At 50.1% G+C, this 13012-nt stretch overlaps 1 protein-coding gene across 5 annotated transcripts in view; it reads right to left on the minus strand.

Moving 5' to 3' along the window:
- The window catches only part of SCRN1 (secernin 1), a 113448-nt gene that overhangs the window by 29211 nt on the left and 71225 nt on the right, over positions 1–13012 (minus strand). For 3 of the 5 annotated variants that reach the window (XM_035020826.1, XM_035020822.1, XM_035020825.1), the window contains 2 exons: positions 6809–6989; positions 495–4495 (listed from right to left, as the gene is read on the minus strand). In XM_035020826.1, coding sequence (XP_034876717.1) covers positions 4337–4495; positions 6809–6989 — 340 coding nt within the window. In that variant the 3' untranslated portion in view covers positions 495–4336. Of the gene's footprint in view, positions 1–494; positions 4496–6808; positions 6990–13012 lie in introns of those variants that run through there. The other 2 variants (XM_035020823.1, XM_035020824.1) reach the window with 1 other exon arrangement.

A 13012-nucleotide genomic window follows, 5' to 3' on the forward strand; every position in this document is an offset into this window, starting at 1 on the left:
ACCTTTTGGCTACTGTGAATCATGTTGCTAGGAACAGGGGTGTAAAAATACCTCTGAGGCCTTGCTTTCAGTTCTTTTGGGCATATACTCAGAAGCAGAATTTCTGGGTTATATGCTAATTCTATCTTTTCAACTCTTTGGGGGAACGGCCATACCGTTTTCCATACCACCTGCACCATTTTATAGTCCCACCAACACTGTACAAGGAAGGGCTCCAGTGTCTCCACATCCTCATCAACACCGGTTATTTTCTGCTTTTTTCATAGTAGCCACCCCGATGGGTGTGAAGTGGTGTCTCATTGTGCTTCTGTGTTTATTTTTAAATATGAGTTTAATTCTGAGTTATCCACAGAACGGTATGCCGTTCGCCGAAACGCTGAGCTGATTGGGTTTTCTGAAGATGCCAGTCAGAAAAATATATCCCCCTTCGTACATTTTCTGTTTTGTGATTGATGCCCACATTTATTCATGAAACACAAGGACATTTATTTGTGTTGTTTTTTTTTTTATTGTATGCTTGATGTATTTAGAGACAATTCCAAGGGCAAGCACTGGATAGGGAAGTTATCTGGTTCATAGATATTTGTACAAAAGGCTGTTAAGACTACACGGTCAGTTCCCACTGCAGGAAAGAGAAAGATTTTCGTTTTTATTATTCCCTGCCCGTAGCATTTTCCAGCTCACACATTTAACTTCTCACAACATGACTGCAAACACGTACATACTCATTCCCATGAGAAATCTGCATGTGCCATTTCGGAATGTCTGAAGTCAGCCGGATCAGGCACATTTGCCACAAGCCGTGGGCGGGGACCTGGGACTTGGGACTGTGCAGAATGAAAGGTCACAGCCACAGGGAGGCACAGGGTGGTGCTGGGACAACACGTGCATGTGACCCGCCACACAAGAATGGCCCAGGCTCCCCTCCCTCCTCCTTCCATGTGCTTCCTTCCTAAAGCTGAGAGCTCAGCTGAACACCTCCCCTACAAATGACTTAACTGTTCTTTAGGCAAGAATGCAGTTCGTGGTTCCCTAGCAGACACATTGGTCCCACCTGGCTTCCCTGCTGGGCCAGCCAAAGCGGTGTAACACCTGCACTAAGGTGGGACGATGTAAGTTAGTGAGCAAAGTGGTTTGGCCTGGTTGGTAATTATTTTTTATACCTAACCATTCACCCAGTAGTGAAGGAACTTCACTGCTAATATCTAATAGGCATACACCTGCTCTGTTAGCTTGTAAGAAAGACGCTTCCGAATAATAACACTGGGTCTTATGTTACTGGGCACTAAAGAATCACCATAATTTCAAGTATATCCTTATTCTACCTAGAATTCTACCTAGAATTCCAAACCAACCTCCAAGAATGAAGAGCACTACTCTGCTTTGCTAATTTACTTTTATTGAAGCCTCTTTCACCTTTAGGGGATGAGGGCTGTCTTCATCTATGGTAAATCCCATCTACTAGACAAGACTAAGTAGCTTATGTTTGGTTATGGGGCATGGAAATAGGGGAGAAATTCTATCCTGGCCATGTCTTCTTTCTGCACAAAGCATGCACAGCTCCCCCATCCAAGTCTTAATGGATATTCCAATGGTATTTCGGGAAGCTTATTTACACACTGACCTTTAAACATTGCTTTCATAGTTCATCTTGAATATTCATTTCCCCACACTGTCTTTAGAAAAGCAATCCCTGGTAAAGAAATCATCCACGTAATGATAAGCATTTTTCAAAAGCAGAGTCTGTTAGGAGCATTTAAAAAGAAACATCTCGCCAACAGCCTGCTCAAAATCCAACAACATATTTTAAGCAGTTGACCTCAGTAGATAAAAGTCACTAGAAGTGAGTCCAGCCGCATCAGCAGGTTCCTTACTCTCTTCTTGTCTTTCCCTACAACCCCCAAGGCACAAAGAATTCGTCCACTGCTATTATTGGGGGTTTGACTGTACACAGACCCCGTCCGAGCCGGATGGAAGCATCCCAGCCCCATTTAACTTCTGCCAGGCTGTGCCACGGAGGGCTGACACGCCCCCTGGTGGTAAGACAGGGGCATCACAATTGTGACGTACAGTGTTAGCTAAGACAATTCTCATTTAGGGTTGACCCTTCTTTGAGATGCTGGACAAATGTCCCCTAACGGAAGCAGCCATTGTATTTCCCACTTCACAGTGGCTAGGGAACGGCGTAGGCTGGATGGGTGATCCATGACCTTTGTTTGGCCCATAACAATGAAAGCAGGCCTCTGTGTAATTTAGTCTCACTAGACTTCTTTTGGTAAAACCCCGAATCACCTTGGTACCTCAGACGTGTCAGGTCTGATGAAATGTTTCTGTAACAGGTGGAGGTGAAGCCACGTGGTGAGATTTTAGGGTGGCTTTCCACATCACCTTGTCTTAAATAACCACTGAGCAGGTGGACTGAGGAGCGGCGAAGTACCTGTGTTACGAACCCCCCGAGCTTAGCATCTGTAAACTGATGCTCTGGGGATGGCCGCTCCCTCTAAGAGGAGAGCCTGCGTTCATCAACAGGGAAAGCCCTGGATGAGACTCAGCAACTACAGGTCACCACCAACGGCTGTGGTAACTCTGTCGGCCCAAACGTCCTTCCCACCCGCTAGCGCTCACCGTCTATGCTTTCACAGACAGAATTCGCAAACTGCTGGCCCAAAAGCTCGTGGCGCTCTGATACCCACACCCTTAAAGGGAGGTCGGTAGAGCAAGATGTGTTCGGATAAGCCCCGTGGCCCTCCGTGCCCACATCCATGTGTGGGACCCCGTCCCTTCCGGCCCGCCTGGCCTGTCGTGCACCGCTCTCGACGCAGAGTCACTGACCCTAGGTCACTTCAGAGATTACTGACGCTCACAATCTTTCCACTTGCAAATTCCTACCAGTGACGAAGCATGATTGGGCCCAACTGGGTACGGGTGAGGCCGGAGTAAGGAAAGGGCCGTCCTTCCACCAGCGGCCACACCTGCTTACGCGTCTATTCATCATCTCCGCCCCCGGAGCATTTCACAGTGCTTGAGAGTTTCCGTGGCTGGGGCGAAGCCCCCCTACACCTGCCCCCTGCAGCTACCTTCATTCCAAGAGCAGCTACTGGGAATAAAGGGAAGGGCGGGGAGAGCCAGCTGCATCCTACGCAGCTTTGTGGGATTGAGCAAGCTGGGCAGGAAGGCTGGGGTTGGATCGCCACCCTGCAGCGAAATGCTTCTGCATCCATCTGTCACCTCCTTGCCCTCTGTCTTCCCAATGCTGAGCCCATCTGGCCCTCACACGCCCGTCTATGCTCTGGTGGTAAGTCAAATCCTCCGTGTGAACACGACGTTGGAAACAAATCAGTTTAATTAAAGTCTCTGCTGAGATCATGTAGTCGCTGCTCAGATTCCAGCTACTTTAACTGAAATCTAAACAGTCAGGAGTTTCTCCTTTTCTTTCCCTCGCTAGCTGGGGAAATTCGCAGCCCCGTGGGGTGGAACTGTGCCACGGAGCCATTTAATTCATCCTAACGTAGATGGTCATCACCAAGCCCGAAACCGTTTCTACACGAAGCCACATCCAAGGGGGGGGCGTGTGCAGGGAGAGCCGCAGGCCTCTGGGGAGGGCCGCGTGGTGAATCAGGGAGGCCCCGGTGTGGCTGCCTCCGAGTCTCTACCGTGGGCGCCTCCAGCTGACTCCCCTAACCAGCTCTCCTGCACAGGGGCCGTCTGTGGGTCCCCCGCACACGAGGAGCAGTGTAGAGAAGACAGGCTCTTTGGGATCACGGGGATCAGGATGAGCTGGGACCACAGAGGGGCCCCCTTTGTTCCTCCCCATTGGCTGTGTCCCTCAGCAGACACATCTGGAGAACTCTGCATGACAGGCATGCACCCATGTGAAGGGAGGCCTGGAAGCTTCTCCCTCAAGTACACACACGAGAGCCCTGGCCCTTTGGTTAACCCGGAAGAAACCAGTACTGAAAGAAAGAATAAGACCAAAAGATTTTGCTTTTCCTGCACACTTAGCACTGTGGAGCCCCCTTCCAAGGCCTGATGAACCCTTGTCCTCCGTGAGAAGGCTAATGTGTCCACGGTCACTGAGATGCAATGAGAGCAGCTGAAAATCCACAATTAGTCATACAATCGAACGACAGGCAAATGGAGACGCGTTACATTGCAAAAGAAGGGAAGCTACGTGGCAGGAGAAGGGGTTGTTGTTGAGCTTCAAGGCAGAACACAAGAGTGTGACTTTAACACATCTGAACTTTCTCATTTTACTCACACAGGAGAGTGGCTTGTTTTGCTGGTAATTTAGTAAGGTGGGAACGTTTAAATAAGAAGGGGAAAGGGAATGCTTACTTCACTTAAAGAACTTAATCTCCGTGTCAACACAGTCATAGAAAAGATCCCCCACTTCGGTGGGGTCCAGGGGGTCAGAGCTGGTCAGGATTTCTTCCATGGCCTCCAGGCCTTGCTTCTCTAGTTCCAGCATGGTCTTTCTCAGCTGGCGACCTTGCTCCTGAGGAAGGACGGAAACAGCGCGGGTCACTACAGTGGACAAGAAAGCCTCCCAGGGGCCCACCCACCCCCATTCAATCTCTTTCCCCACAACTGCTACAGGGATCATTCTAGAATGCCAGGGTGGTTATGGTACTCCTCTGCTTGGCATCCTTAGGTCCTCACTGCCTTCAGGATAAAGTCCGGACTCCTGAGACACACTCAGGAAAGGCCTTGTGTAACATACGAGGCTCTTGCTTGCTTCACCCCCTGCCATGGCCCCCACATCTCCTTTCCCTTCAGCCAGACTGAATTAACTGCATTCTTCCAACCCACGATACTGCGCCCTGCTCTTCCTCGGCACTTGTCAACTTGTACCCATCTCCAGGCTTCTCTGAACCTTTCCTCTGGGCTCCCTGTCGATGCCTTTACTTCGGCCATGGCTGTTCTTTTTCTGCCTTATGCGGGTCTGTCGACTTGCCTGCGTCCGCCATTAGACCATGATCTCCTGAGAGAACTGAGCTCATCACTATGCTCCAATGCCTGGGTCACAGCAGACATTCCCAATAAGTGTTTGTGGAATGAATAAATGGATCAGCCAATAAACACAAGCCACACCCATCCCTCAACTCACTCTCGTTCTGAGGTGGGGAGCTTTCTTCCACTCACACACGGTGGATGACCGTGAAAAGCGTTCATCCACCCAGTTCGTCCCAGAATGGAGAAGCTTCTGTCACCACACGCACCACTTCCTAACACGGCTTTGACTTGAACCAACGGTCATTTCTCAATGTCAAAGCCCACCCAACCTCATCAGTCTCATCTCTTTGACATATTGTGTAGAATAGTTCAAGCACACGGGCCTTTCTCCCTCTGCCTTCTAGTTGCCAAACAGCCATAAAACCATGCACCAAGGGGCATTTTTCTTTTCTTTTTTTTTTTTTTTTAAAGATTTTATCCATCTTTTAGAGAGCGAGCGAGCGAGAGAAACAGCATGAGAGGGGAGAGGGTCAGAGGGAGAAGCAGGCTCCCCGCTGAGCGGGGAGCCCGATGTGGGACTCGATCCCAGGACCCCGGGACCACGACCTGAGCCGAAGGCAGAAGGGGCATTTTTCTTTGGGGCTTGCTGTCCTCCGCCTAGAAAACATGCACAGTCGGGAAGCGAGGTGGACCGCCCCGAGCAAAACCCAGTGCAGCGTGGTGGCTGCGCTCACACTTCCCAGGAAACGTTCGGCAGGCAAGGTGGACGCGAAAACACCGTGACTTTGACACGTCCCGACGGTCGTTTCTGTGGCACGGAAAAGCAAATTCTAGGAGTAGCGAGGCCACCTTCTCTGAGATTCTTTCTGAATTCCCCTGGATTTACTGTTGATGTTGCCCTTCTTTCTGTGCTTTTTAGAGTCCACCATGCTAAGCAGGAGAAAAGAAGCTCGCCCAGTCCACACAAATGCAGGCACCAATTTCTCTACAAGGTGTCCCTTTCTTCAGGACAAACGGGACCTGTTTCAAGTTGTTAAATACATGCGTGGGAGGCAGATGGGCATTTAACTACCGTGCTCCTTGCCCTGCCCTTCAGCAAAACAGAGGCTTGGGTTTTATAGGTGACCCATCACTAATGGCTGCTGTGGGCAGAGACAGGGCGTGTGTCTTGTTTGAACTGATGTCTTATAACTTCATTTACCAAAGCTTGGGCAAGGGTGGGGTGGGGTGGGGAGTTGCACACTGAAGAATAACTTTTTTAAAAAACTGGAAATTTGAGAATCTTTTTTTTAAAACATTTTAAAATTATAGTAAAATACACATAACATAAAATTTTCTGTTTTAGCCAGGCTTAAGTGTACAAGGTCAGTGGCATAAGGACATTCGCCTTGTTGAACACCCATCGCCACCATCCATCTCCAGAACTTTTTGAAAGGATTACTTTTTTTTTTAATAACATAGGATTGCACCTTTAAATAAAATTTTGCCAGCTTGTACAACTTTCTACCCCCAAAAGTATACAAAGATTTTTAGACAGCAGGAAAGAAGTTATCCCTACTAGAACGGCACATTTCTGTTATTCCCAGGTAAACAGTAAATGAAAGAGGGATATTTCGAGCCCACTGAGTTCTGGAACAACATCACAAGTGGAGGCTGTTTCATTTGGATTCTAGAGGCTGGCTGGAAAAATTAACAGCAGCCTTCTAGGAAAGGCCTTGGGTATCTGGATTTCTGGAAGGAGGCAAGCTGGCGAGGAGGAAAATGATGAGCTCCATAACCGCTCCCCTGCCTCCCCTCTCGAGGCCTTGCCCCTCCCCACCCCACCCCACCCCTGCGGGCCCGTTGCCAAGCTCACCTGGTCGCTTTCAATGACAGCACGTGCCCACTCGTGGGCCTTGTACAGCTCATGCCGGCGGTCTGGCTTCTCCAGGAACCGAGGCTCCTTTTTGGCAGGGTCGTTGTCCCCAAAACAAGGAGACTGTGCTTTGGGGACAAGTTTTACATCATCAACAAAGATGAAAGGCTTGAATATGGACCTGGAGAGAAAGGAGGGGTGCTTCAGCTAAACTGAGCTTGAGGCTTGAGGACACCAGACTGTCCTTTCATTCAGCAAACACTGCCTGAGCCAGCTCTTGGTGGGTGGTGGGTGGTGGGTGGTGGGTGGGTGCCAAGACAGAGACACCACTTCATATTTTAGTAAATATTTTAGTAAAACTGTCATTTACCAGCTGCAAGTTCTTCTATTAACAGCAAGGAGACATCAAAACAGACTTGCTTTGTTCTGGGAAGACCATTTGAGAGGCCCCTTTCAGTTACGTAAAGTCAGGCAAACAGACACATAGTGTCCAGAGAAGAGGGTGCAGTGGGCCATCTATCGGCATTGAAAGAGGTCTGCCTTTCTCTACCACGGCTCGCTGGACAGTGGCCTCCTGGAATGGAACGCTCTGAGGCCCCATCTCTCTCTTTCTTTTTAGGTTCTACCTTTTTTGCAGATGCCACAAATGTTCCCAGAGTCCCCCGAGAGGACACACTGCAGAGAAACAGAAGCCCAGCTGTGTGAAAGAGGAGCTCTGGGCATAGGAGGTGAGTAATGCAAGAACTCATTCAGCTCTCTGCCACGATGGTATACCTTCGGAAAAATGGCTGTGTGCGCACACACATCTGTGCATAGCTGGGCACATGTCCACACACACACACACACACACACACACACACACACCCCAACAGAGCCATGTTTCTAAAAAACGGCATCCGGGGATCCCAAGCCAACAGGGCACGCGGAGACCACAGCTGAGTGTAACATAAGGAGAGAGCCTCCTCCTCTCTGCACCCAGAGCAAACAGTGCCAGATGAAAGCAGTGCTCCCGGGCCCTGAGGGTGGGCCGCGTCCATTCAGCCGCACCGTGGGGCGGCGCCGCGATAACAAGAGGAGGGAGAAGACCCCACGCAGACTCCCATGGGTACTGCTGGGATTGGGGCTCTTTTCTCCCCCCTTAGCGGGCGCGCCTCAGCCACTCAGGTGGGATGCTGACCCCCGGGCATGAGGGGCCTGGGCTGAGGGGACCACAGCAGCCGTGCCGTTGTGTGCCACACAAACACTTCCAGGTGCGCCGTGATCTGCAAGGAGCCAGGAACCGATGACCCGCACTACCCACACTGTGTCGTCGGATGGGAGACATCAGCATCGCCCTCGGGCCCAATCCCCATCCTGCCGAATCAGAATCTGCATGTGAACAAGGTCCCCCGGGGACTCCTGACACCCCAAGTCTAAGGAGCACAGCTGGGTTTCCCCAGCTATCCGAAGGCAGAGTGTTCCTGAAGGTAGAACATTCCTCGGAAACCTCTCATAAGCCAAAGTGGTGTAAGGCAAAGAAGCAATTACCATTTCCTAAAAGCAAAAATCCTCTTGGGATTTCTTGGGGTTAGTGAAAACAGGTACCGTACTAAGTCCCTCTCTCCTAAAAGCGAAGTGGGGTAAAGCAAACTTACGGATAGTGGGGGAAACCTGTAAGGAGAAGTGACCTCTTAGATTGGTTCCCTGAGGTTATCAAGGGAAGGAGGGCTCAGGAGAGGAAGGAAGAGCCTGAAGTCACTCTGTCAGACTGGGCTCCGGCTAAGGTAATGTGAATATTAAAAGCAGTGAGACCTTCATGCCTCCCGCTGGTAAAGTGGATGGCACTGATGAGGGATAGGTGCCAGGTACCTGGCTCTCGCAGGGGATGCGGACACTTACAGGAGACTAGACCCATCTCCTGGGAAGCACACAGCATGCCAGCTACTTCCACCAGGCCAAGGCCGCCCAAGGACCCGCCCCGCCCAGGATGGAGTGGGGCTACCCCGCACAGAGGGATCACAAACTGCCAATGGCCACCTCCTACAGCCTCTTGAACATACATCGGTCCTTTTCCCTTCTACTCAGTGTTGCATGGATGACCCTGAAGGTGAAAGCAATCGATGCAAAGCTTTAAAGGGTCTAAAGCAATTCTGATTATATAACGTTGAATTATCCAATGAGTCATGCGGTTGATTCTGCAGAAGGGCTGCTATGTGAGGGGGTCACTGGAAAAGGGTAACGGAAGGGGGAGAAGGAAGCAGGAGGGAAATGGCAGGAGGAAGGAGAGTCCCGCACAGAGCCATCCAGAACTAACTGCCTCTGGGTCCTTCTGGTCTCTGACCTCACAGCAGGCAAGCACCCCACCCTTCAGGGCTAACAGCACGCGGGGCTCTTGAAAAGTCCGTGTGCATCATACCGTCCACCAGCCGACATTCATCTGCAGCCTCCCCGGCCAACGCAGAGACCCTTCTGTGGGAGACGGGGCCGGGCACAGCCCGAAGCCTGTGCAGTGCACATCTCAGCTGCAGGGCCTGGGCTGGCCAGAAAGGGCCAGAGCAATGACTTCCACGGGCTAACACTGAGCGATGGGGCTGGCACAGGCTCGACCTCTGGCAGGGCTTTACTTGACCATGCCTCTCAGGGCCACTCTGGCATAGTGGCCCCGTGGGCGAGTACCGTGGCTCTGGGGACCCCGAGGGGCACAGTCTGGGAGATCCCAGATCTGCCTGACTCATGACAGTGAGGCCCACTGGGACTGAGGATGGGCTGGGCTCAGGATGAGGGTGGGCGTCCCCTCTCTACTCTGACCAAACATGGGGATACTTGTGTTCCCTCTCTGTCCCTCATCTGGACTAAAATGATCTCTAAGGTCCCTTCCAGCTTCTAAACCTGTTATTTAATTTCTCTTTGTATGTCGTGCAGCCCATGAACTTGTGAGTCTGACTTCAAGAAGTTCATGGTAAGCACAGTCGTGGTCTTCCACATCCAATATCCAAGATAATAGTGTAGTAAAAGTCAGAATACTCCATGTAACTTCAAACCCATTCCACACCCGCTAGAATGTGGAGGTTAGTTTAACATCATCAGTAAGGGTGTCTGGTGGCTTTCTTAAGACAAGAGGTGCCATATGTGTATCCTTCTCATCTATCGGTTTTCTTTTTTAAAATAAGTAGTAAATATGAGGAGGTTCCCATAATACTCTAAAGCAGCCAAAGCTCTCCACGGATTTTTTTTCCCAAAGTCTGTGAGGAAGCTGGCATCCTCAACTGCTAAAAACATGAGGCATAGATTTGTCAAGTGGTTAAAGGGAGATATTTTGAGATTGAATAAAAATTACTGCTCATGTCAAACTGCAATGATACTAATATTTATTTAAGTCAGAATGTGGGAATTATAACTCAGTCTTCATTATTTGTGCCTACGTATCCAAAAAAAGCAGAAAGTGGATAACTCAGTGGTCCCCAAACCTTCTGATTTCTTGCCAAGCCTTACAGAAAATCACACTAAACTTCCAACTAGGTGAGGAGAATCTCTGCCATTTTCCCACACTTAAAGCTCAAAGGGTAGCTTCTTAAATGCCCCTTGATCAAATGTATGTTCACTAGTGACCCAGAAAGTAAATGACGTGACCAAGGTCACATGTCCAGCCAGTGGCAAAGCTGAAACTGCCACCGGGGTCATGAGGCACCACCCCTCCCAGGCCACCTGGACAGGGCAGGGCACACTTCGTCATACTGTGGAGCTCTGCCAGGCTGTCCCAGGGATGGCTCTGAGGCAGGACACAGCTGAGGGGGGTCCAGAAAGCCAGTTCTGCTCTGTCCTCGGTTTCGGAGAAGCCACCTACCCTGGAATTCGCTCCGGTCACTCAGCCCCTCCACAGTGTGCTGTGACAGGAACACAAGATAATTGGCCCAGAAGGGGGGAGCGCTTCCAGTGGCAAAGGGCAGCCCCGCAGCCTGGTTAATGAGGAGGTTTATAGCTGGCTGAGCTGCTCTGAAGGGACAATCCAGCCTCATGAGGGACAATTAAACAAAGGAAGCCATGAGCAACACAAAAGAAACCACGTGACCACAGCCGTCAGCTCTCCCTGAGACAGATCTCAGGTCTAAGATGCAGTCTGATGACAGGAAACACAGCAGGGGCTTCCATGGTCTGGCTCAGAGGTCTGCAGAATGTTAGCCTTGGATGACACTTGGAGCCAAAGCCAAGAAACACACTCCCCTAGAGGCATCTTTGCCTTATCCGTCCTTTCTGTCTTCCAAAACCTCATGATAGATGCACTGAGCCAGTGTTAAAAAAAAAAAAAAAAAAATCTGTTTCCCTTTCAAAACACGATTACCATGAAAACCCCTACCATTTTATAGTGTATCATAATTTTCAAAGTGCTTGCATTCACTTCTCCTGGTACTCCTATTTATCCATTCATTTACCAGTAAATATGTGTTGAGTGATGACTGAGTAGCAGACACCTGCTCTGGGTGCTAAGGATACAGCAATGAACAAGGCCGGGCAAGAATTCCCATCCCATTTTACAGATAAGAAGACTAAGGCTCACAGCAGCTAAGTGCTTGGTGCACAGGCACGTTCCCAGTCAGTGGCAGATGGAGAACTACATTCAGATGTCCAAAGCTGAGGTCAGTTTTTCCCCACTACTTCTCACCATTATATATCCTTCTGTTGGGTTTTTATACACATTGTGCAGAAAAACAGAATACTTTCTGTGCTTTGGGGTTTGGAATTTTTATTATCAGCGGCCAGCCAGCACTTCTGACCTCAAACATGGCTCTGTTCTCACCGAAGGTGCAGACAGTCCCGTGGCGACTAAGCCAGGCTTATGCGGCACCCTGGAGTCCCCGGCAGAGCCGCGGAGGGGAGTCAGGCACACGGCGGGGAGAAGCACAGGCTCCCGCTCAGATGAATCTGCTAAACTTTCAACCAAGCTCAGAAGAACCCAGAAGAGCCAGTTTTCTCTCAATTGCAGGTGTCCCTGTGCATGGGTCATTCTGGCTCTTCACTGTGAGTCACTGTAGTTACACAGTCACAACCACACCTGGCTGAGAGCAGGACCTACCAGTGAAGAGCCTTTCTGTTGAGAGGAAGAGCGAACTAGTACTTTCGGAGCATGACAAGCTTAGGGCTGGATCCAGATACTCTGAAAGGTTTTGAAGTCAAAATTGTAGGGTGGGAGAGAGACGGTGCTGGATGGATCTGGGATGAAACTGCGGGGGGTGGGGGGGTGGCTATTTTACACGGGGGCCTCAGCTCTGTGGCCGTCTGAGCCCTGCATGGCACCAGAGCTGTATTTACATAGGCTGTGGAGGGTGTTCACCAACAAAGAGGTGCCACTGGTCGCTACATTTGAATTAACCAGATGAGACAGTCTCAGTTAATCCAATTTAGCCTCTCAAGCTTAGTACACCGGGAGAAGAAGAGGAAACGCACGTGCACGCACACGCGCACACATACTCCAGGTCCCTTGCATCTCCCCTGCTCTTTGCCACTAGTTAAAGAAGGCCAAACACCGTATTTTCCTAGAACTTTCTACTTTCTATTTCCTAGGCTTAAGTACACAGCCTAAAACAATGAGAGAAATGGGTTAGGAAATAGCCTTCTAATATTTAAAATGGAAAATTTTTAAATTTTCTCCCCCTCCTGGTTGATCCATCCAGTACGTTGAGTATTTGTGGGCTTTCTCAGAGCTGGGGGCCTCTGGGTGATGTGCCGGTCGGACAACTGTATCTGAAGCAAATAAGCCCTGACCCACAATGTCTGCCAGTTTCTGTGGTGTAACCCATGGCAAGTTCCCAGTGTGATGTCACTGAACACAGGGGTTGGCAAGAGAGGCACATAATCAGCTCTCGCTGGCTCCAGCACCCTGCGGGACTCCGAATGTCACGGTCTCAAAGTGCTAAGGGGCCTCTCTACTCTTTCCCCTTCCAATTCTTCATGTCGCTGAAACTTTGGCAAGTGCCGGCTTCCACCAAGGAAATGGCTTACAAAGGTCAGAACCAGAGTGCTAACGCCAGTCGGTGTCACAACGTGGGTGACAGAGGCGCCGGCTGACTCAGCAGAACATCAGTGTTACAGAATCTGCCTTCTCAGTAAAATTAACGAAAGGTCTTTTGCATCTCCCTGTATCTCTCAATCTCTGACTTCTGCATCTCCATCCAGCTCTCAAACTTGCACAGTACCTGGTGCATACTGGGAAGGAAGGAGAAAGAGAAA

Source organism: Mirounga leonina, unplaced genomic scaffold (assembly GCF_011800145.1).
Source record: "Mirounga leonina isolate KUSES-001 unplaced genomic scaffold, KU_Mleo_1.0 Mir_174, whole genome shotgun sequence".
Taxonomy (NCBI): Eukaryota; Metazoa; Chordata; class Mammalia; order Carnivora; family Phocidae; genus Mirounga; species Mirounga leonina.